This window comes from Chiloscyllium plagiosum, unplaced genomic scaffold (genome assembly GCF_037043375.1).
Source record: "Chiloscyllium plagiosum isolate Xiang-an unplaced genomic scaffold, Cpla_swu_hap1 HiC_scaffold_47, whole genome shotgun sequence".
Lineage (NCBI taxonomy): Eukaryota > Metazoa > Chordata > Chondrichthyes > Orectolobiformes > Hemiscylliidae > Chiloscyllium > Chiloscyllium plagiosum.
Window position 1 is genome coordinate 14,176,585 of NW_028270185.1, and position 25,718 is coordinate 14,202,302.

At 39.4% G+C, this 25,718-nt stretch overlaps 1 protein-coding gene across 2 annotated transcripts in view; it reads left to right on the forward strand.

Moving 5' to 3' along the window:
• LOC122542868 (heterogeneous nuclear ribonucleoprotein U-like protein 1) overlaps positions 1-25,718 on the forward strand; it is an 83,185-nt gene that overhangs the window by 38,972 nt on the left and 18,495 nt on the right. For both annotated transcript variants that reach the window (XM_043680971.2, XM_087983999.1), the window contains exons 4-9: positions 3,474-3,547; positions 3,661-3,800; positions 9,206-9,305; positions 19,776-19,888; positions 20,609-20,872; positions 25,001-25,123. In XM_043680971.2, the coding sequence (XP_043536906.1) occupies positions 3,474-3,547; positions 3,661-3,800; positions 9,206-9,305; positions 19,776-19,888; positions 20,609-20,872; positions 25,001-25,123 (814 nt within the window). The remainder of the gene's footprint in view (positions 1-3,473; positions 3,548-3,660; positions 3,801-9,205; positions 9,306-19,775; positions 19,889-20,608; positions 20,873-25,000; positions 25,124-25,718) is intronic.

The following is a 25,718-nucleotide window of genomic DNA, read 5'->3' on the forward strand; positions in this document are numbered from 1 at the left end:
TTATGATGAAATACTTTTTCCTAATGGTGTTTCATCTCTTTTAAGGGTGGAGGCATGTAAAGACTGCATCTTTTTATCTTTATTCTTGAATTGTGGACCAAAATGGAAAAAAAGATATCGCTTTAAACCAGGGAAAGCCTTCAAACTCTAAAAAGGAAGCATTTTTTCCCCCCTCCAGACAACTAAAACATTTAATGGAGCAGTTGCTCAGTAGTAATGTCAGTGAACTAGAAATCAAGTGGGGTTTGAATTCCACCATAGCAGATGGCGAAATTTGAATTAAATAAAAGATTTAGAATTTTTAAACAAACTTGTCTAATGGCATCCACATAACCACTTTTGGACAAACCCATCTGGTCCACTGAAGTCTTTTAGGGAAGGAAATCTGCAGTTTCAACTTGGTCTGGCTTACATGTGACTCCAGGCCCACAACAACGTGGCTTAACTGCCCTCTGAAATGGCTCAAGCAAACCACTGAGATTATGGGACAATTGGAGATGAGCAGTAAATGCTGGTCCAGTCAGCGATCCCCATAATCCTATGAATGAATAAATTTTGCTTGCCATTTGGCTATTAACTGCTGCCTTTAATGTGTGTCTGAGAGACTGAACAGTTGTGGGATAACTGTCCTGTGTCTGCAGTAAAGAACTGAAAGGACTTGGAAAGAATAAGGTTGGAAATCAGAAGGACTTGGAAGAAATAAAAGGGCATTTCATTGAATCCTGTTAAATTGTGTTCTAATTTGTTTTTCCACTCATAACATTTTTTTTTCTTTTTTTTTCATGTTTGTATGGAGAGGGTTGAGAAGGGGGAGAGTTGAGGTTACTTATAAGCTGATAATTTGTATTATCAGCCTGTGGTTAGATCTGATTTATTTTCAAGAAATAATAGTTTCTTGTTAAGTGCAGAAACCTGATCAATGGTTTTTGTTAACCTGAGTTCATCACGCAAAAAAATTGGGATTTTGATTAACTTGATTAAATATTTTACTTTTATCACAACCCTGGAGCTGTATCCCCTCTAATTTATCCTGCCTTTGCATGGATCTCCAAGGTCTGTGTGTGCATTGACCTCTAGAATCAGAGGGCAGTGCATCTGCTTGCTGATTGGCCTGATGAAGGGCTTGTGCTGTGTTGCCCAGCAGTTGTGTAGCTTAGATTGGACACTAGTCGAGAGTGTGTTGCTGGGAAAGCACAGCATAAGCCCTTCATCACTTTTTCCTTAGATTGGACATTGTCTGGGAGTAGGGTCGGCACACTTTCTCAAGTTGGATGTGACAGTATAACACCATGATTATATTATGCTGACTGTATGTAAGATGAGAGTCAGGTTACTGGTAACCTCATTCACTACAGAAATCTAGACTCGTTCCTGCAATGAATGTACTTAAGGATCAACAGTGGAAAAAAGTGTAGAACTTCCTTATTGATGTGCACCTTGTTCTGTAATGGTTCTGATAGTGTTAATGATCATGTTATGTTGACTCCACCCTCTGTTGATGACACATCTGCAGCTGCTGACGAGCTGCTCTATTCTAGCTTTCAGAGCACAGATGCACCAACTCTTCTGAGGTTTGCACAATTATGCCTGACCTCATGTACTTCCTTATTGATGTGCACCTTGTTCTGTAATGGTTCTGATAGTGTTAATGATCATGTTATGTTGACTCCACCCTCTGTTGATGACACATCTGCAGCTGCTGACGAGCTGCTCTATTCTAGCTTTCAGAGCACAGATGCACCAACTCTTCTGAGGTCTACACAATTATGCCTGACCTCATGTACTTTCATACCAAATAACAAACGATTACAACAGAGGGTCTCCAATTTACAAACGCCTGATTTAACGAAAGTTCGTGTTTAACAATGTGATCCCACACGGAAGTATAATTTTAAAAACCTGACATACGAGCATTTTGTATACTCACGAGCAGTTGCTCTACATTGTGTTCCGACTTGTGGACAAATTGACTTATGCACTGACGCCAGAATGCAATCCAGGGGATTATGGTTACATTGTAATAAGCCACCTTGTTATCTAAAAGCATTGTAGATATCCAGTGCTGGTTCGTCCTCCACCACTTTATCATGAGAGAGGCTCTGGACAGGAGGAGTGTTGGCGACAAACTGCATGAAACATCTCTTACTCAGTTCCTTGTATTGGTAGAGGGGCCAAATACCACAAAGTAACAGGTGATCATCTGGGAAAATATCACACTGTTCACTGTGTATAAAGAGGTTACTTGGCTGAAGGAGTCGGCATTTAGATCAGAGTGGTGCTGGAAAAGCACAGGAAGTCAGGCAGCATCCGAGGAGCAGGAAAATTGGCGTTTCGGTCAAAAGCCCTTCATCAGGAAGGAGGCAGCATGGCAGTTCAGTGGTTAGCTCTCTGCCTCTACACATTCTTCTCATGTCACACTTTATTTCAAGTTAATTTAATGAACAATACAGACGTTTTTTGGGGAGGCAGCAGGCAACACTCAATCAACGGTTTTAACATGGAAAAGACTGCTAGAAAGACTGGTTGTACTGTACTTTACATAAAATGTATAGAAAGTCTCTGCTAAACATTGACTCACTTGAATTTTTTTTATTTTGATATCCATAGTCAGTATAACATTAAAGTTGCTGGTTTTACTTTAAGACTGAAACACTGCTTCCTTTTGTGTGGCTGCCAGGTTTGTTTCCTGTCCTGTTGCTTCCAGCCACTTAACCCTACCTCCTTATAGGGTCTCACCTCCCTAGCTTTGTGCCCTGGTCCCAACTCTCCTCCAGGCCTTGCCTCCTTGTCTCCACTACTGACCCAGTCTGCCCCTGGCTTCACTTTCTGCCCTTGATGCTGGTCTGTTCTCCCCTTGCTTCTCTTGCCTCACGTCTGTTCTTAGCTTTGTCTCTAGCGTTTGTCTCCTGGCTTTGTACTTTGCTGAACCCTCACTGAAATTCCAGGCTCCAGCTGGTGGCAGATGCTGGTCACTGCTACTGATTCCTGCACCAACTAACCTCTGCCACTAGTGGAGTTACTGGAAATCCTGGCTAATCTAGCAATTCTTCATGGTGAGTATTTTTTTAATAATTATGTACTGTATTTCTTTTATTAGTAGTGATCAATTTTATTTTGCAATCTATGTTAGCTAGGACTGCACAATGTGGCACATATATGATACAATATTTCAGTTTGTACATTGTTTTTCTGGAATTCTGAAGTAACCTAAATCAGGCTTTAATATTGATTTCTTATGTTTCACTTAAGTGTGATTTTCAGGAATGTAAGTGAGGTATACTATACTTAATGTCTGGTTAATTTTGATGCTGTGCACCAAATGTGAATGGTGCTTACTGAGTTATTGACTTAAAAATCTAGATTAATACACAATGAAAATCATTTGAGATTTGGTATGAACGTACATTAACCATTCTGCTTGTTGACTGTTGACCATTGAAGGAGTTAAACAGCAGTATTTTACTTTTTTGTAGAGCAAAATCACCCCAGCCACCTGCAGAAGATGATGAGGAAGACTTTGATGAATCCTGTGTGGCCATTGATACCTGTAAGTATCAAGCAGTGTCTTTGTAATAAACTATTTTCAGGGTAATCTGAACTGGTTTGACTTGATATGTTCTTGTTTCCCTGTCTTACATTTTTCCATGTTTTCCATCCTAGATAACTGTGATCTGCACTTTAAAGTGGCTAGAGACCGCTTGAGTGGCTACCCCTTGACTATTGAAGGATTTGCATATCTGTGGTCAGGAGCACGAGCAACATATGGGGTCAACAAGGGGAAAGTTTGTTTTGAAGTTAAGGTACTTAACTTTTCTTTTGAGGGCGTGGAATTGCCCGTTTTCTTTTTCTCCCCTTACATATCTATTAAGGCCATGGAACTCTGGCTAGGCAGCTGAGCTGCACCTAGGCCCTTATCAAAACTGCTCATGAACCACTTGCAGGATTTACTTGATAGTGGCCTTTCAGGGTACCCATTTGTTCTCCCTGCACCAGTGGTAACACACCTGCCCCTTTTGCTCACTGCCCTCTGCAGTGCCATGGATTTAGGGAATTCAAGGTTGTAGGGTTGGAATCATATCTTGATTTCCTGTATTTCGTAGTGGTGCATGTTGTAACACCCACATGCAATGCCACTACTGTCCTTGGAAGTGATGGCTTGTGCTTTAAATTGCCCTTTATATTACAATCTGTAAAGGAAACAGCACACAGTGCTTTGTTTTTGTGCATATTAAATGCATCATTCTGAAGCCTTAACTCTGCCAATTGAGTTACCATATTACTTCTAGGAATTCAAAACTCCCACATGATTTAATCTTTTTCATATGCTGGCTGAACCAACCTCAACAACACTAATTAGAATTTAGAGAGCAGCTTTGATGTAGAGATTTTTATAACAGGTATTTCAGCAGAGGGAGCAGATTTTGGCAGAGGGACATGCCACTTTCAATAGCAAAAGTGGCATGGATCAGGGTTTCAATGGGGGTGACCTAGGACATGGAGGCAGGCAACAGTTCCGAACTAGAAGTGGTTATGTTTCATAGATTGAAGTTCTGTTTAAGGCAATATGGGAGTTTGTGCAATTTCTGTTTTCAGTTTGAGAAGATAGAATTGGAATAACCATAGCTTGATGTTTGTAAGTGCCTGGACAGTACAACAGCAGATGTGATGTTAAAGGTCCCGCACCTAGATGCGAAAGCAAAACAGGATTGATCTTTATTGAGCACCGCATTAAACTGGGCAATACATTATGATGGAAAAATAAACACTATTTGCAAGGATAGGATCTCATGAATGGATTCTTAAGGTGACTTCTCTTGTCCTTTTGTAGCTTTACATGGAAAAAGATGTCTACGCAAGTGTGAGGGGAAAAAAAATTACAGAAGTTCTATTTCAAGAATTGTGATAACTGGTGTAATTATTTTCATCACCTGAATGGAGTGAAATTTTTTTAATGCCCTCTTTCAGTTTCTAAGAAACATGCCCAAATTCTGAGCCAAAAGAAACTGTTTATTTTTTTGAGAAACCATGCTTCCCAGACAGCCTTGTTCTCTACATTGCTCAACTTCTTTATTAGGTTTCATACAGGTGGGTTATCGAGAAGGCTCTGGTAACAATACTGCATTTCCTCTTTTTCAGTATTTGTGATGCCTCTTCCGGTTTAAAACCGTTTGTATATGATTAGGAACAGTTCCTAATGGGAGCTAAGACTGAATGACTGTTCCTTGCAATATTGTCACCATAGATCATGACGTAGATTATTTGCTGCAAAAATGAGCACCAATGCTCAACTTGTGGAGTGTAAACTGGGTGTGACAACCTGGACAGACTTAAAGGCAGATCAGAATGAGACTGATTTCCTTCTCTTATCCTTCTTGAATTGGTGTCCAATTTATACCATTTGACTTGGAACTGTGCTACCATTTCTTCACTTTCGCTGCATCAAAGTCCTGAAATTTCCTAACAGCACTGCGGGTGTACCTAAACCACATGCACTTCAGTGATTCAAGAGGTAGGCCACCTTCTCAAGGGCAATTAGAGATAGCGAGCAACACCCACCTATTGTGAACACATGTTTTAAAAGAACAATTTCCCTAATGTAGGTGCAAGGCAAAACCACTTTGTACTGATACTGAGTATTCTCTCAGTCTTTGCCACTTGGTCAACATTGAATCTGTTGAAGTGACCAGTTTCACACTGTGATTGTTGGTGCCTTGCTAAAATTAAATTATGTTACCAAGACTGCTTTGAGTTTATTGTTAATGAGTTTGTATGATCTTCTATTTGTTCCACTTGAACAGCTGCACTTCAAATTCCCCAGAGGTTTACCGAGAACTTTGATATTCAGATATTTTACTTTACTGGGTGCTGTAATTTTTTTGTGAGGTTCGAGGAAGGAAGTGCAGTAGAGAAGTAAAATATTAAAAGAATACCGTCAACTATAGATTGCTCCTCTTGTGCTTTAACTCTCTTGGCCTATTACCCAACAACATTTTAGCTGTCTGAAAGTGTGGATCTGTTATCTGTAGAATGTTACTCTTTGTCTAAAGATTCCACCTGATGCATTTGATTCTAAATTGTCTTTTTAAAGTAATGTCCTGGAATAATATTTTTAAAACTGTTTTCGATACTTTATAGAAAATTATCAGTACTCCCACTCTTCAAAAAAAATCACTAAACCTCAAACACGGATCCTGCTAAGCACCTATCTCTGACCCTAATATTGCAGTGTTCAGCATACCACTGATATCATCATTTTATTATTTCTGCATTTATTGGTCTTTTTACCGAATTGTTCAGACATTGACAGTGCCAATGTGATAACTCTTGCATCCTTTTGAGCCATTTTCTATGCCATCTATTTTGGACTGAGCTGCATCTCCACTTTGCAAAATAAGAATTTCTTTTCAGTATTAAGCATCCTCTCCTATCACCAGATTTTTTCAATGATCCAGTCTACTTGCAAATGCTTTATTGCAACCTCTCTGTTTCTGACGCTAACTTATTGCTATCTGTTAATTTGACAGGCTTGCATTTAAAATGTCCCATGGTGTTTTTCACAGGAGCTTTATCAGATAAAAAGTGTGTTAGGACAGGGGACAAAACCCTCCGTCAAAGAGGTAGCTATGTCAGGAGCCTCTTAAAAGGAAGAGAAGTGGGCAAAGATTTGGCAAGGATATTCCAAGGTGGAGGCATAGGTAGTCAACTGCCAAGTTGTCAATCTTTAGTGCAGTGGAATTTGGAGACTCAAATTAGATTCATCAATGGTGCTGTTGAGATGCAACGATCTACCAGTCCTTATGCTTAAATAAAAACAAAGTCCATGGAAACTAACCAGGTCTGAAAGCATCTGAGGAAGGAGAAACCAAGTTTGTTTTGAATTGAGAGCTGAAATGGTTTATACTGTACAACAAAGTGGGGAGGAGTAAGTGGAACTGGAGGGAAAGTAGGATAAGCTTATAGGGTGAGATTAGAGACAAATATAAGGGAAGTGGTAATGATTGTACAGAAGAGAACTAGAATAGATGTAGATAGCAGAATATAGGTTAGCTGTGCTGAAAACAAAAGCAAAAACAGACAGAAGGTCAAGTCACAAAATGGAGGATAGAGTTCATAGTCTGAAGTTGTTGAAATGCAAAATTAAGTGGTACCCCTTCAGCTTGTGTTGAGCTTCACTAGAACACTGCAGCAGATATAAGACAGAGATGTGAGTAAGAGAGCAAAATGTGAATTAAAATGGCAAGAGACCAGAGGGTCAGGGTTGTGCTGAATTGAGCAGAGGTGTTCTGCAGAGTGGTCATCCCATTCAGTATTTGGCCATGGGTGGCATTGGGGAGCCATAAAAGAGTTAAAGAAATTGACTGGGGGTCATACCCAGTAAAGAGCAAAGATGGTTGTGGAGGCCAATCATCTTTGCTCCAGGACATCTACTAGTTTATCAGGGCATTGACCAAAGCCCATTCTGCTACACTAACTTACTCTTTCCTGATAGTTGAAAGAGATGTCCACAACAAAGTGAATGTCTTATTCTTTGCTCTTCATATAATCACACTGTTTGGGAGATTTAATAAATTAAGTGTGAAAAGTTGAAATGTCATAATAGTGTAGTACACTCTGCTACATTTCTTCAGTAGCTACACCAATGACATTCTGTCCACAGGGTCAGAGATGGGGATGTTTAGTGATCTCCATTTGCAGCTTGTCACATAATGAAGCAGTTAGTTCTGCAAGCACCAAGCCATTAACAGCATTCGGCTGGGGTTGATAAGTGGCAATAAATATTTGTGCTAGGTTCTAACTTCCTCCAGTGAGGATTTCTCCATTTTTCCCATGACATTGAGTGGCATTGGCATTGCTTAATCCCTAACATCAATTCTCCAGGGGCTACAATTGACTAGATACCTAACAGAACTGCCCACATAAATTGTGTTGCTACAAGAACAGGTCAGAGACTGATTTGTGGTGATTCTGTAATGTACAACACCCAGTACCAAACTCCCAAAGCCTTTCCATTACCTACCAGGTGTAAGTAAATGGTGTACTGGAATATCCTACTATGCTTTATACGAGTACAGTTCTAAGAACACTCAAGAAACTCAATGTCATTCAGGAAAAAGCAGCCCACTTAATCAGTACCCTTCAATTCAAAGTGGCTAGAAATATGGGGAAGGCAGGTACAATTGAGGCATGCAAGAGAGCATTGGGTGTTTATTTAGCTGGAAACAATGCATAGAAACAGGCAAAAGGCAAGAGATTGGCACTAAGTATAAACGCTGAGAGAGCTGGTACAGGCACAATTGGCTGAATGGCATCTTGCATTATAATAACTCTGAGAGGAAGTGTTGCTTCAGTTGTCCTCTGAGGGGTTATTGCACATTCAGTAGAATTCATTCTACCAGGACTTAATGGTTAAAATTGGACAGTCAGTTTGAACAAACTTGGTTTGTATTCTCGAGTGTGGATCGTGGTGGGGTGATCTAATATTTTATGTTTTAACCATAAATGAACTCATCTTGTGAATCACTTGGATCTTTCACTTAGAATGGTACTTATGATGCATAAGGAGATAGTCATTGACGTTGTCTGCCATTGCGTCTTAGTGAAAATGTAGTCCATGACTTTTGTGATGAGCACTTGAACTGCTCAGATCACGAAGACCCAAGAACAGACACTATTTTCTGCTGAGCTGATTTTGGGATGAGATGTTCACAATTGACCTAAGCAACTCTGATGTTTGAAATTTTGATCAGGGTACTCATTTCCACTTAACTATCAGTGACTCTGGCTGAAGGTGCCTGTATTGCTGATATGTGAGAGCAGTTGATTGTGATGTCCCTGCAGTTAGATACACCTTGTTCGCTCTCATGTATTAGATATACATCCCAGCCTGTGATAGTTTTGTGGAGCAATTGGCAACTGTGGAGTGACCAGTGAATGAAAATTCAGGCTTCTTGCTGGGACATTTATAGATTTGTAAAAATATTTAACATTCTTTTGACTGCCATGTTTGCACAGCTGACCTCCAATTGTAGGAGCAAATGTTTTAGCATTTGTCGGTGCTGAATTTAGACCCTTATGAGAGTCCAATTTTGTACAGCTCAATTTTTCCTACTTGGACGTCAAGTAGGACATGGTAGTCTAATGTACTTTAAGATGTTAACAATGGTAACATTGTTTTCAAAACAAAAAACATGTTTTTTCTTTGTAGATTAATGAAGAGATTGCAGTTAAGCATCTTCCACCAACTGAGCCTGATCCGCATGTGGTCCGTGTTGGTTGGTCACTCGATTCATGCAGTACCCAATTAGGTAAGAAAATTTGTCTCCACTTTTCTGAGCTTTAATGTTTACACTTATGCATTTATGTTGAATTTGGATCCTAGTTACCATTGTATTGTGTACCTTTCCTACAGTTATGGGTGGTATGATGTGGATAATGTGGTTTGTCAAGTGTTTTGTATTGGCTAGTTTTACAGCTTCAGTCAGTCTTTCAGAAAGGAACTTAGTGATTTAAACTGTAAACGTGTAGTAGTTTACAGTTTGCACCGTGATTTGCATTCATTGGTTGTTTAAAAAATACTTCCTACCAAGAATCTTTTTGTAATTAAATTTGTGGCAACAACCTTTCAGCTTGCAAATGGTTACCCATGATTCGTGACATTAAAATATGCAAGTATCTGTCATCTTTTAAAAACAAAGTTTCAAGAACTTGGACTCTGTTGGAATCATGCTAATTTTTTGGAAGAAAGACTTCCTTTGATGAGGCAGGAGTAACTAATTTGGAGAAGATCACTTATTGCAGTGGGAAAAGAACATCCTTTGTAATGTCTTGAATGTTGTTTTTCTTGATTTTTTTTCTCAATTGTTCTTTATTCAAAAGCTTTTAATAAACCCTCTGAATCAAGGATGGAATCCACGTTTATTTCAGTGGCTTAAATTTCCCAGTGAGATTGCCTGTTGTTAGTTTGGTACAGTCCTTATTTTGTAAAGCTGAAGAAAAGCACTTTTTAGAACCTGATGAGGAGACTGGGATTGAGCGACAGAGATAGAGCTTTTTTGTTGTGAGATTGTACCCTAAGGACCTAAGTGTCTTTCTTTGCTAAAATGGAATAGGCCAGTAGAAGAAGTACTATTCTGTACTTTAATCTACTCACCTTTCAAGACTTCAGTTGTGTAAAACTTTCTAATATAATGAGCATTTGTACTGAATTCTTCAGTAGTATTACTGTTGGCAGCTGCTGAAAAAATTCACATTTGTGTTACTTGACTAATCAGGCTGGACCTGCTGCTTAGGTTTATATCACGACATGAATCTGCCCATACATTACGTATTCACAGCCCTGGAATGAGTTCAGAGTAAGACTGACTTCTTACACTGCTCCTTCCTTTCCATCCAGTTTTCTATTTATTTGGGTCATAGTTATCTAAACATTAAAAATGATTTCTTGAAAGTGTGCTGTGAATCATTGTGGCTGCAGTGGTTGTCTTGTGAAGTTGGTGAATACAGCATGATGAAACAGACCTTGAATGATTTATCAGATGTATTTATGTAATATTGATTCAGTAAATTGATATCTTATTGAAACACATTATATTTTCTTGCTCATGCCTTTTCTTTAAACAGATCTTGCCAGTAATGCATTACAGGCATTATTAGCATTGGAAGTTATTTGTTTCATTGAAGAACTTAGAACTTAGATCGAGTTCACTTTTCTGTACTAGAACTTGTAATAGAAATGTGAGTTGGGACCTGACCTGTGTTTCTTACACCAAAGGGTCAGTTTGCATGCTTTATAACTCTGACTCTATATCTCCATTGCTTCTTTACCTATTATCTTTAGATCTGTGCCCTCTCGTTGTCAATTCTTCTATGTTTGGGAATAATTTTTCCCTCTATTGTGTCCAGATTCCTCATGATTTTGAATAAATCTATGAAATCTCCTCAACCTTCTCTCAAAGGAAGAACTTTTCCAATTTCTCTAACCTGTATATCTGAAGATGAGTGAATTCTTTCTGCACTCTGATTCCTTCACAAGAAATTAAAGTGTGGTGCTCAGAACTAGATGTAACCTTGCAGTTGAAGTTGAACCAGTGTCCTACATGAGGTTATCAAACCTTCCTTATTAATAACAGCAAAGGTCTATTCCCTTGGGTCGGGAAGTTCAAAACTAGGTGAGAGGATAAATTTTTAAAAAGGACATGAGGGGCAATTTTTGTTTTACACAGAGAATGGTTTGTGTGTGGAATGAACTGCCAGAGGAAGTGGTGGATGGGGGTACAGTTACAAGGTTTAAAAAGCATTTGGATATGTACATGAATAAGAAAGGTTTGGAGGGATATGGGCCAAACACAGGCAAGTGGGACAAGCTTAGTTTGGGAACATGGTCGGGGTGGACTAGTTGGACTGAAGGGTCTGATTCTGTGCTGTATTACTCTGACTGTTGTACTCTGTGCCCCTATTATTAAAATTTAGAATGTTACATGCTTTGTCAGCTGTCCTCTGAACTTATCCTATTATCTTCAATGCCTTTTTCTTTGAAAGTGGAGTCCCAGGTGAACAGGATAGTGAAGAAGGCATTTGGTTTGTTTGCCTTTATTGTTCAGTACTTTGAGTATAGGTGTTGGGAGATCATGTTGCAGCTATACAGGACAATGGTTAGGCCACTATTGAAATACTGCTTGCAATTCTGGTCTCCCTGCTATAGGAAGGAACTTGTGAAACCTGAAAGGGTTCAGAAAAGAATTTACGAGGATGTTGCCTGGGTTGGAGAGTTTATGCTATAGGGAGAGGCTGAATAGACTGAGGGTGTTTTCCCTGGAGCATCGGGGACTGAGGGTGACCTTTAAAGAGATTTATAAAATCATGAGGGGCCTGGATAGGATGGGTAGTCAAGGTCTTTTCCCCGGGATGGGAAAAGGAACCTGAGGGGCAACGTTTTCTTGTAGAAGGTGGTGCCTATATGGAATGAAATGCCAGAGGAAGTGGTGGAGGCTGGTACAATAACAACATTTAAAAAGCATCTGGATGGGTATGTGAATAGCGAGGGTTTAGAGAGATAAAGGCCAAATGATGTCAAATGGAACTAGATTAATTTTGGATATCCGGTTGGCATGGACAGGTTGGACCAAAAGGTCAGTTTCTGTGCAGTACAGCTTAATGACTCGATTTACTGGTCCAGTATTACCTTTAGAATTGTCCCTTTAAGTTAATATTATTCCTACATTCTTCCTACCAAATTGAATTACTTCACACTTCTCTGCATTGAATTTCATCTGCCACACTTCTTGTTTCACCAACCTGTCCTTTTGAATCTCTACACTGTCCTCACATTTCACAATGCTTCCGAGTTTCATTTCATCCTCGAACCTTGAAATTGTGCCCAATGCACTAAGCAAGAGCAAGAGTCTTAACACCAAGCCCCTGGGAATTACACTACAACTTTCTTCCAGTTCTAAAAACATTTACTAACTACCACTGCATCCACATTTTCCTAAGGAAATACTAATTTTATCAGTTTATCATTTTGAAAAGCTTCCCCATCACCAACATGAAACTAACTAGGCTATAGTTGCAAGGCTTATCTTTGCACCCATTGTTTTAAAAAATGGTGTAACATTTGCAAATTCCCAGTCCTCTGATACAATCCTTGAGTTGAATGAAGATTGGAAAATTACGCCCAGCGCTTCTGCAGTTTCAATTCTCACTTCCCTTAGTATAGTAAGCCCCCATTTAATGTTGATTCACTTAACAGTATTTCATTTTAATATCATAAATATTTTGTCATTATTATTAAATGTTTAGAATTAAATATTTTCTACAAATTCCCTGTGTGACCTGCTTGATTTTATGACCTATCTCCACTGTTCCACTCCAAGCTCAGTTCACCTGGCCTTCCTCTAATTCTGCACCTGCCCTCTGTGCCTTTTCACCCTTGCTAACCTGTAAAACTCTCCAGTGTCCATACCTGCACTGACCAGATATTGCCACTGGATGGAGCCTGGTCAGTTGAAACTAGAATTTAAATTTAACATTTAGTTTGTATTCTTTATGTTTAAACTGTATTTAATTTTAAAGACTGCATTATTTAAAGTAAGACATTTAATAATGTACATCATTTCAACCTAATGGTTGTTTTTTGTTGCTTTTTGCTAAGAAGTGCTGCACTACCTAATTCTACACTATTTGTTTTTATTTAGTTCAGATCTGTTAATTTCATTCCAGGATCTCAGGATTTATTTGCTGTACCCTTTCCCTTCGTAGGAATATACCTGGGTTGTGACCAAACTATCTCCTCTTTTAAAGGCAGCCCGTTGTTCAGTTTATCTGTTATCTGTATCTTTATCTTTATCTTAAGTTTTGCTTGCCAACTTTTAATTTCAAGGTACTTCGTCCAGATCCAATCTTGCCATTTTGAATGATAGCAAAATATTGCAGTTGCACAGCTGGACATATGGAGAAAGTGAGAAGAGCTTTGTAACTTAACAGGAAATATTGTGCTGTCAAAAATTTCTAGGAGCAACTAACATTCTAAGAAATGTGCCTAAGTTGCTTTACCCATTCCTGATTTGATTGGAGTAGGAGTCAGAGGAATCTTCTAGATTGTTATGACCATGATGGGCAGACTCTGTCTTTCCCTCGTCTTGCGGCTGCTCAGTGGATCAAAACATATTTCAATGGTAGTTATTCTTGAAGACAAGCGATAAAAAATGGCATAGAATGTTCTGAATTCTGTAGATCTCATGGTTCTTGCATGTGGTGTCAAGTAGGAACTAATGCATGGTTGTTCCGAGGTCATAGCAGACAATATTGAACTGTTCTTTCAGTCACCCTTCCAGAAGAATAATTGCATTTCACGCTGATCTCAGAGCAGAGGTGTTTCAAAAACAGGCGACTCAAGCTGAGCAGTTTTTACATAAGAACTAGGAGCAGGTGCAGGCCAGCTTGCAATGCTCCGCCTTTCAATAGGATCATGGCTGATCTATTTGTGGCCTCAGCTTCACTTACCCACTCTCCCACCATAACCCTTAATTTTTTCGAAAAATGAAAGTAATTATCGATCTTAGCTTTGAAAACATTTACTGAGGAAGCCTCAACCATTTTACTGGGTAGGGGAATTCCATACATTCACAACCCTCTGGGTGAAGAAGTTCATTCTCAATTCAGTCCTAAATCTGCTCCCCCTAATTTTGAGGCTATGCCCTCTTGTCTTAGTTTCACCCACCAGTGGAAACATCCTATCTACTTCTATCTTATCTATTCCCTTCATAATTTTAAATGTTCCTATATCTCCCTCATCAGGTGTGGCCTCATCAGCGCCCTATACAACTGCAATATAACCTCTCTGCTTTTAAACTCAATCCCTAAACAAAATTCCATTTGCCGTCTTAATTACCTGTTGTACCTACAGACTAACCTTGATTCATGCACAAGGACTGCTGCGATTTCTTACCATTCATGTAATAGTCCTTTTACTGTTATTCCTATCGAAATGGATAACTTCACATTTATTAACATTGTACTCCATCTGCCAGACCTTTGCCCACTCACTTAAACTATCTATGTCCCTTTGCAAGTTTCACAATTCTCTGCACACTTTGCCCTACTAATTTTGACACACTACACCTGGTCCCTAACTCCAAATCATCTATGTAAATTGTGAATAATTGCAGTCTCAACACAGATCCCTGAGGCACACCACTAGTCACTGATTGCCAACCAGAATGGCACTCATTTATTCCCACTCTTTGCTTCCTGTTGGTTAACCAGTCCACTATCCATGCCAATACATTGTCCATAACGCTTTGCATCTTTATCTTATGCAGCAGCCTTTTGTGTGGCACCTTGTTGAATGCCTTTTGGAAATCTAGATACGCCACATCTACTGGGTCCCCGTTGTCCACTGTATTCGTAATGTCTGCATTGAATTGCAAAAGATTAGTTAAGCATGACCTGCCCTTCATGAGCTCATGCTGCGTCTGCCCAATGGGACAATTTCTATATAGATGCCTTGCTGTTTTTCCATTGATAATAGACTCAAGCATTTTTCTGACTACAGAAGTTTAAGCAATTGCTCAATAATTCTCCAACTATTGTCTACCTCTCTTTTTAAACAGTGGCGTCACATTTGCTATTTTCCAATCTGCTGGAATTTGCCTCCGAGTTTAGTGTATTTTGGCAAATTACCACAAATGCATTTGCTATTTCTTCTACCATCTCTTTTAGCATCCTGGGATGCATTCCATCAGGGCCAGGAGATTTGTCAACCCTTAGCTCCATAAGCTTGCCCAACGCTACCTGTTTCATGATAATGATAGAGGCATTGCTGAACTGAAAAACCCAAGTAAAAGCTCCAAGCCTAGGAACACTATTCAAGCAAAACTGCTATACCCAGTCGTAGAACAGTCCCTGAAGTGAATTCAAGTAAACAAGAGATTTGCAATTGCCTGGAACTATGTAATACTCATTTAATGTTTTGATTTTTAAAAAATCGAGGCACCTCCAAAATCCTTAAGACTCAAGTGTACAAAATTGTTAACTATGAAACATCTTCATAACAGAAGTTTAACATAAGACCATAAGACATTTTTGTTGGGAAGTGGATTAAATTTTATCTTTTTGAATGCAGTGGAGATTATGTGAATATTATGACATTATGGCTAAGAGAAAGTTCAAGGACTACAAGTTTACTTTTGTTGCATTAAATCAACTCTATGGTAAGCATCTGGAGTGATATTGTTGGACTTTGCGTCATAGTGTCCTGTTTACTATTGAGTGGGCTTATGTATCGATGTAGGTTTGCTCGCTTCAGTATCAGACGTTCTGTCACCATACTAGGTGACATCATCAGTGAGCCTCTGGATGAAGTACTGATGGTATGCCCTGCTTTTTATTTGTGTGTTTAGGTTTCCTTGGGTTGGTGACATCATTTCCGGTGATGATGTCATTTTCTGTCCTTTTTCTTAGGGGGTGATAAATGGGATCCAAGTCAATGTGTTTGTTGATAGAGTTCCGGTTGGAATGCCATGCTTCTAGGAATTCTCGTGCGTGTCTATCTATTTGGCTTGTCCTAGGATGGATGTGTTGTCCGAGTCGAAGTGGTGTCCTTCCTCAACTGTATATAAAGATACTTTTGAGAGTGGGTCATGTCTTTTTGTGGCTAGTTGATGTTCGTGTATCCTGGTGGCTAGTTTTCTGCCTGTTTGTCAATGTAGTGTTTGTTACAGTTCTTGCAAGGTATTTTGTAAATGACATTAGTTTTGCTTGTCTGTATAGGGTCCTTCAAGTTCATTGTCTGCTGTTTTAGTGTATTAGTGGTTTTATGGGCTACCATGATGCCAAGGGATCTGAGTAGTCTGGCAGTCATTTCCCAGATGTCTTTGATGTATGGGAGAGGGGCGAGGGTTTCTGGACGTGTTTTGTCTACTTGTTTGGGTTTGTTGCTCAGAAATCAGCGGACTGTGTTCGTTGGGTGCCTGTTCTTTTTGAATACACTGTATAGGTGATTTTCCTCTGCTCTGCGTAGTTCCTCTGTGCTGCAGTGTGTGGTGGCTCATTGAAATAATGTTCTGATGTAGCTTCGTTTGTGGGTGTTGGGATGATTGCTTCTGTAGTTCAGTATTTGGTCAGTATGAGTTGTTTTCCTGTAGACGCTGGTTTGAAGTTCTCCGTTGGCTGATAACTCTATTGCGACATCTAGAAATGACAGTCTGGTCTTGTTTTCCTCCTCTTTAGTGAATTTTATGCCAGTACGGGTATTATTGCTGGTCTTAAAGCTTTCCTCTATTTTATTTTGTTTTGTTTAGTAATGACACTGGTGTCATCCACGTAGCAGACCCAAAGTTTGGGTTGGATGGTTGGCAGAGTTTGTTCGAGTCTCTGCATTACTGCCTCTGCTAAGAACGCTGATATCAGAGATCACATGAGTGTTCAGTTGGTTTGTCTGTAGGTTTTGTTGTTGATAGTGAAGTGGGTAGTAAGTCATAGGTCCACTAGCTTGACGGTGTTTTCATTGCTGATGAAGTTGGTGATGTTTGGTGTATGTATCTTTGGTTCTTCTAATAGCGTAGTCAGTGTTTCCTTGGCCAAGTTACAAATACCTTACAAGAACTGTAACAAACACTACATTGGACAAAAAGGCAGAAAAGTAGCCACCAGGATACATGAACGTCAGCTACCCACAAAAAGGGTAGTATCTTTACATACAGATGAGGAAGGACACCAATTCGACTGGGACAACACATCCATTCTGGGACAAGCCAAACAGATAGACACGCGAGAATTCCTAGAAGCATGGCATTCCTACCAGAACTCTATTAATAGACACATTGATTTGGATCCCATTTATCACCACCTGAGAAAAAAAACAGGACGTGACATCACTACAGGAAAGATATCACCATAGAAAATGGCATCACCAACCCAAGGAAACCTAAGCACATAAATAAAAAGCAAGCCATACCACCGGTGCTTCATCTGGAGGCTCACTGAAGATGTTACCTAGTATGGTGACGAAACATCTGAAACCAAACCTTCCAGCTCAGCGAGCAAACCTACATCCAGAACCTCAACCTGAGCTACAAATCTTAAAACTCACTGGGTTAATATGTCTAAATTGTGTTCAATAACATGGGGAAACTCACTTTGGTAGACAAGGTAAAATTGCTTTATATTTGCTAACCATGCCTACAGGATTAATGTAACCTTTTTTAAGCAATTTTTCACCTACTGCCGATACTTGTCTTGTAAGGAAACAGTAAACATTTATAAATATTCAGCAAGTCAGGCAATATCTATTGAGTAGGGGACAAAAAAAAAACTGATTTATGTTATCTTTTTGAAGCTCCCAGATCTGATCAGTGTATCCAGTATTTTTGATCCAGTTTTTTCAGCATCTATAATATTCTTTTATTGTCTTTATTTTTGCTCTGTATTATGTCTGACCATGATAGTGCATGGAGATTTCACTGTTTCTATTCTAGTGTGGGTGAACCTGTTTCTGAAATAACTCCATAGAGGCCTGTGCCCCATCACCAAGTCACGCTTTATTTACACATGGAGAGTCCTTGGTACTGATCCAGCTCCCTCCGAGTGAGCAGAGCCTTTGGCACCCCTATTCATATCTGTCAGCCAGGGCTCCCTGATTGGACCAGGTTAACAGCCCCAATCGGGAACTCCTATTTCTGTGAGGTTTACCTGGCTGACCTCATTACAATCACTTCAGTTCACATCTTGCAGATGAGTGGTGCTTTCTGCAGTTGTAACCTAGGGGCAGTAATGTGAAGAGGGCTACTCTAACACTGTTAGGCTTTTGTATTTTTTAACTTCAAACCCAATAGCCTGTTGATGTAGCACTTTTTAAAAAAATTCTTCTATTTTCTGAATTTCTTTGAACTCTTTTCAGTTGACTTTTATAGATTCTGTGTCTTCATTCTTCTGGGAAATTCAAACTGGTGACGTCTTGGGGAAATTTGGGATTGTTGATTTTTTTTTCTTTTTGGAATTTGTGTATTCATTGGTTTTGAAGAATTTTGCTTTAGTAAGACTTGGGAGGGTCTTGCTTCCTAAACTTAATTTGAATGTGAATTTGATGAAAGTATTAAATTTGGAAGTATTGTGAATCAGGTCAAAGAACTCTCGTTTGGACTGGAGGCTATATCTTGGTAATGACTTTGAAGATTTGAAGGATATACCCTGCAAATAAAAACAGTATTATAAATTAAACATACATTTGTATTTTGCACAATTTACACATCGTTGATAATTGAACTGATTATTCTGTATGTTTGAGGTTACCTCATTATAAATCCTGGATAGAGAGTATAATTTAATTATTAGCATATTCTAAAACTGTACGCTGAAGGTGAAAACAAATCTCTTCTACTAATTTGATTAAAAGATTGGGTTCCTTTCAGTCTACCTTCAGGTGGTTGCCTGAATTATTTCCTTTATTGCATTAGGTTGTGTTTATTCTTTGGTGGTACCTGGGACATTTTGCAAACTTCTGACTCAAATTTCTTGTCCTTTCAAATTGTTGCAGTTCAATAATTGTTTGTCTTGTCCCTTTAGAATAAATCCTCCTCTTGATTGTGGGTGAACATCTTTGACACCCTGTCTATCCTAAACTAAGTTCGAGTTGTAACTTTTGATACTTATGTACTATGTATTAGAAGTGTTGTGACTGGGATTGAGCTATGATAACAATAGATAAATTGTTTGAACATTTTTATTCCTGTTTGGCCATTGGAATATACATATTTATTCCCACTTTGTCTTCCGTAACGCCAAAGTTGATGATATTTGTATGTTTATTCCTCCATGAGCCTGGATCCGTATATTTACTACAAACCATATGAAACCACATTGTAAATTATACCAGCGGCTGATATAATTACTTAGAAGGAAGTTACTATAACAGTAAAATAGTTGTGCTTGCTCAAGAACTATTGTACCACAACAGTTGATATGCATTCTGAGGCACCTAATAAACTGCAGACTAAAATCAATAATCATAGTGTCATAATTTAGCTGACTAGATAAATTCCTGATGAAGGGCTTATACCCAATTCTCCTGCTCTGCGGATGCTGCCTGACCTGCAACTTTCCCAGCAACATGTTCTCAACTCTGATCTCCAGCATTTACAGTCCTCACTTTCTCCTAGATAAACTCCTTGATAAAGATACTTGATTTGGAGAATTATACACAATACACATGCAGCCAAGTGAGATTTCACTGTATAATGAAATACCCTGACAGTTGACAAATGAACTGTCTGATTTAGGTGAGGAAGAATTCTCATACGGGTATGGAGGAACTGCAAAGAAGTCAACAAGCTGCAAGTTTCAGGACTACGGGGAGCGATTTTCTGAAAATGATGTGATGGGATGTCTAATTGTAAGTATTACAAATTTACTTTGAATTATGTTAGTTCTTTACACTAGAATAAATGCCATTTTTGAGTTTTATACATCTTAATGTAACAGTTTCAAGCATTTTATTTGGCATTGGGAATTTGTATTGAAGGATTTTCTTGAATGTTGATGTTTGAACTGGTCAGGTTTTTGATTGGAATTGTTTTGTTGGAGCTTTGATCTGATGCATGATTTAGATTTAGTTTTCAGACTGGTAGAACAGGTAGAATGGGACTTGAATTGGCTTTGACAATCATACTTGGTATCTCCTGTAGAACTGTACTGTGAAAAGAAATGAACATGAAATGTGATGTGCAAACAACAAATTCTATATTAATGTTTTAACTGCAGTCTTTGATTTATTGTCCTGCAGAGAGGTTGTGGTTGCTGTTGTTGTAACCATTGGTTATCCACATGAAACAGAAGTCTATACTTGCTACAGCTTAAAAGTAATTTGTCAGTGGGGATACTGACTGGATTTCTAAATGCTGAAGTCTCTTGGGTTTAGGTTAGGTGATCAGGAATGAAACTGGGAATCATACCAACATATAGGGTCACTTGTTGTTTGGTTACAAACTTGCTGGAAACGGTACAGAGGATTGATGGTTAGATGGAAGATTTGTGCTACCACTCATGTTTGAACAACTTGGCCAAATATTTCATTACTGAACCTTTCATTTTTTTCCTTCTCCATCGTATCTAGAATTTTGAAGCTGGGGAGGATGTGGAGATGTCCTTTACAAAGAATGGAAGGTGGCTTGGTGTGGCATTCAGAGTCAAGAAAATGGCTCTCGGTGGGCGACCCTTGTTTCCACATGTGTTGACAAAGAACTGTGCGATTGAGTTCAACTTTGGACAGAAGGAACCATGGTGCAGACTTCCTGATGGCTTCATGTACATTCAACATGTACCTCTGGATGAGCGTATGCCAGGCACTTTAGGACCAAAAACCAAGTCAGAGTGTGAGGTAGGTTTGCAAATTTTGGTTGGAGTAATTATTGAGATTCTAAGATCAGGGCTGTCTATCTCAGAAAAATCTTATCCGTGTACCACATCACTGCTAGTTTTTAGATGAATTCTCCACATGGTTTACTATTAATTTTCCCCGTGGCCTCTGAATTTATTTGATTTCAATTAAATAATTCAATTCAAAATATTTTGAAAATGTAGAATTTTCCAAAGCTTAGTTTTGGAATGGAGATCTTTTCTTGAGCCTGTCAAAGATCATAATTCTGCAGTGGCCAATCTTGCAAAGGATCCAGACGGAGGTTGATGAGATTTAGAAATTTGATGTGCTGGTCACAAGTCATCTATTCCCTTAGTCCTGTTATGAAAAACACAAAGGGAGAAGTTGGGGACCCCTGTGACAAAGTGCCTTGTTCTTTGTAATTCCACTCCCTCAATCAATGCCCATTGCTTACATTGGTGCTTCCCAAACCTTTTCCTCTCTGTGACCCCATTTTGAGGCTTGGAAATTCTCACGCTGCCCCTCCCCACATCAACTGAAGTAGCAGGGCCATTAGAGTAGGGGCCTGTTAGAATGGGAGCACAGCCTTTGTAACTTAGTCGGAGCTCATGACAGCCATTTACTGCCTCAGAGTCCAAAGCCAGCTTGTGACCCCAGTTGGGATTCTGACTCCCATTTCAGGAAGCCCTGGCTTTTACAGCACATGCTTGGAATAAAACAATCCATGTTTATCAACATTACATGTGAAAGTAGTCTGATTTATTAAACAGGTGAACATAATATATTTTCTTGAAATTTCTGGGATATTAATGGATGCGTGGATTTAGTGCAATGGTTAGGATAAAGGTAGAGCAGGAAGGAATTGGCGACCATCGCTGATTTGAAGAATAATGAATAACCCTTTGTGAGCTTTCCAAATGAGACCCTAGGTCGCAACCATACTGTTTCAAACTCATTCGGACCTCCCTATTACGGAATGGTTGGGGAGTGGTATGGCTACATTGGCTGAAGTTGGCCATTGTTCAGACAGAAGGAGGTAAAATGTATAAGAGGAACTGCTAACTAGTGGAGTTTGTAATACTGGAACAGGTTGTCGGAGATTACTAACTTAAACACAGAATGATAATTTTGACTGAGTCACTGAGGGTTGAAGCCACTTTAGGTGGGATGGGTATGAGAGGCGTGTACAGAATAGGATATAGCACATGGATTAGTGTAACCATGTGCTGATTGTTAGGAAAGGTAGAGGATAGTTTTTTTTTAAGAGGAGGTGACAAGGCCAGGGATTGGAGTTTCATTGATAGATGGGCCAGAATATGGATGGAGGTTTTTTAATTCATAGATGCGATTCCAGTGTCATTGGAATTGCTAGCATTTAATGCAAGCCCCAGTTGTCCTGCACAAGTTAATGGTAAGCTACCAACACAGTGTGGCATCAAAGAGCTGTAACAAAATCAGAGTCCATGAGAATCAAGGGGAAAATTCGACACTGATTGGAGTCATACCTGGCCCAAAGGAAAATGGTTGAGGTTGTTGGAGGGTCTGTAATCTCAAGGCAAGATGTCTCTTCAGAAATTCCTGAGGATAATGTCTTTGGCCCAGCCATCTTCAGGGGCTTCATCAATAACCTTCACTACATTATAAGGTCAAAAGTGAGGATTTTTGCTGATGATTTCACAATGTCCAACATCATTTCTAACTACTTGGATGCCAAAGCAGTCAATGTCTAAGTCAGCAACACCTAGACTTGGGCTGAGAAGTGGCAAGTAAATTTTTTGTGCCATACAAATGCCAAGCAATGACCATCTCCAATGAGAGGTAATCTAATTGTCATCCTCCACTATCAACATCCTCAGAGTTACCATTGACCAGAAACTGAAACTGAACTGGATTAGCCAAGTAAATAAAGTGGCCACAAGAGCAGGTCAGAGGTTAGCAATCCTGCAGCAAGTAACTCACCTCTTTGATTTTTCAAAGCCTGCCCAAAGTTACAAGGCACAAGTCACAAGTCTAATGAAATACTCTCCAGTTAACTAGATAAGTGCAACATCAACAACTTTCAAGAAGCTTGATACTAAGCATAAACATTCACTCTCTCCACTACCAAAACTCAGTAGCAGCAGTGTGTACCTACATTATGGGTCTTCCTGTGCCACATGGACTGAAGCAGCTCAAGAAAGCAGTACGCCACCCTGCTCTCAAGTGTCACCAGAGTTGATAACAAATGTTGACCCAGCCTGCAATGCCTACTTCTCAGTGAGAAATACAAAAATGTCTTTAGGGTGTAAATGCACCTGTGGTACTGTTTGGAAGGGAATTCCAGGATTCTTGACCCAAAGATGGTGAAAAAATTACAGTCTAGTTGCAAGACAGGAAGGTGTGTTACTTGGAGGGGCATTTGCAGATGGTAGTGTTCTTGTGCATCTCATGCACTTGTCCTTCTAGTTGGTAGAGATTATAGGTTTGGAAGGTGCTGTTGAAGAAGCCTTGATATAATGCATGGTGAAAATGATCTTGAGATATGTGAGCAGCCATGGTACATAATCCTGTAGAGAGCAGTGAAGGACTAGCTATTTTATCAATATTAAATGGAGATTTGCCTTTGGGAGGTCTGTAATTTGTCTTGTGAAGGGAGTGAATGTTGAAGGTGGTGGATGGTCACTGAAAACAGTTCGGGGTTGTTGAAAACTGGAGACACAGTTTAGTTGGAAAGAAACTGGGGCACACTCCATATCTGGAATGCTGACTTCAATCTGTTCTGCATGGAAATAAGTCAAGTTAACTATGTAGTCAAATCCTTGGGAGCTGAGAAGTTGGGAAGGTCACTGGCTCTGTGTTATGAGAAGCGTCTGTGTTGCAAGTTCAGAGGAAGACTTCGGAGCAATGATATTCAGTGCAGCTGAGAGTGAGGGGTTGAAAAGCCCTTAAGAGTATCTGCTTCATACAACTGTTCCATATTAGAGCTCAGCGAAAACTCAGGGGCATATCTGACTCTTTCATCTTAGCTCTCGGTGAAGAACTGGAGTTATGCTTTTGAATGATTTCTAGAATGTAGTTTGAGTTGATGGGAGTGTAGACCTAAGAAGGAAGGGCATTGACTAGGACAGGAGCAATTGGTGAGGCTGCCCTTGATGGAGCAGCCTCTTGAGAAGGCGTTTTAAGGCCAATTAAGCTAAAGTGAAGTAATGTAATATCTTGTAGAGTTTAATATTATCTGATGACCCATTATGTAATCAATGTCAGGGGGAGTTTCTGAGAAATCCATCGAGTATGACCTGTATTTGCAATTTGATATGCATAGGGGTGTCTGACCATAATATGTTACCTCCTATTAATTCTGGATGCTAGAAATACATTATAGGTATATCATAGATTTTATTAATGTTCCCAACTTACGAAGTGCATTGTTTGTACAGCACTGTGGAATCATGTGGTTTTATTCCCTTAGTCTCTCCTCTGGATCTCACCTTTTGTCTATTTTAGAACTAAAAGTTTCTGATCCCTAAATAAATCATAGCATATCTCATCTAGGATCATAACCGGATACTGAGATGTGTGAGCAGTTATGGAATAAAGCCCTGCAGAGGGCAGTGAAGAGCCAGCTGTGTTTTCAAATCGGAGGGAGATTTGCCTTTGGGAGGTCTGTAACGTGCCAGATTGACTGTGACTTGAACAGACAGATTTGGGACAGCATCGCTTAGTTTCTACTTCAAAATAAGATTCTCAAAGAGGTCAATTCAGAGCAGCCAGCATTAGAACTTTGTGCAATTCTGGCCTACAGTACGACCCTGGATATTCATCATTCCACAGTTGGTGACCTTATTTTTAGCTCTAGAACTCCCACCCTAACCTGTGCAGATTTCTTTGAGACCTTTTTAATGCCAATCTTTTGGTGAAACTTTTGATCATCTATTCTGCTTTCTCCTTTGATGTCATTTTGTTTAATAACAGCTCTGGAGTATTGTGAGATGTTTTACTAAGTGTAAGATGCTAAAAAGTTGTTGCAAGCTGACTGATTTTATTAAAGAGGAATGTACTACATACATACTGTCATTGGGAGGAAGGGAGACTGGAGAAAATGATAGCACTGTTCTTTAAAGAATTTTGGTCATGAGATGTTTTCTTTAGATCCTGATGATGGTTGGCCTGCCTGCAGCTGGGAAGACAACATGGGCTATTACACATGCAGCTCGCCATCCTTGGAAGAAATACAACATCCTTGGAACAAATGCCATCATGGATAAGATGAAGGTAGGTTCAGTGCATGCTGAGCATTTGGTTTCTTGTATTTGTGCCTGAACCTATAAGTAGCTTGAAGATGCTGATCTGATTCCCTATTTAACATGTCCTCAGTTTTAATGTGCCCAGTAATAGTGTAAGAATGGGATCAGTATGTGACAAGTCTGCCATCGAAAAATGAACATAGAGTGAAAACTGGTGATGGGGCCAGGTTTCGTTGACCTAAGAATATTTTTATAGGCTGATGACATTTTGTTTTTACTGTTGTGACAATACCGTACCTTTTAAGAGAGGTGTTCTACCCTGTTTCCCTTGCAGAGGAGTGTCGTCACAGTTGTGCCAAAATGTCTCCTTCCCGACAGGAAGTCTGTAAACAGCTTAAGTTCTCCCTGGGTGTTTTTTAAAAGTAAGACAAAAGAATCTTGAGTAGGGAGGTTCAGGCTCTTACAGACTCAGAAGATTTTAGTTTTGCTTTCAGTTAGTTGGTGGTTTTTGCTGGCTGCTGGAGCTGAAAGCTTAAATTTTCTGCTGTTCGAGTGAAGTCTTAGATAGAGATCCTTCCTCTTAAAAGTTAAAAGGGGTAAATTATGTTGTCCCTCTCCAGTCC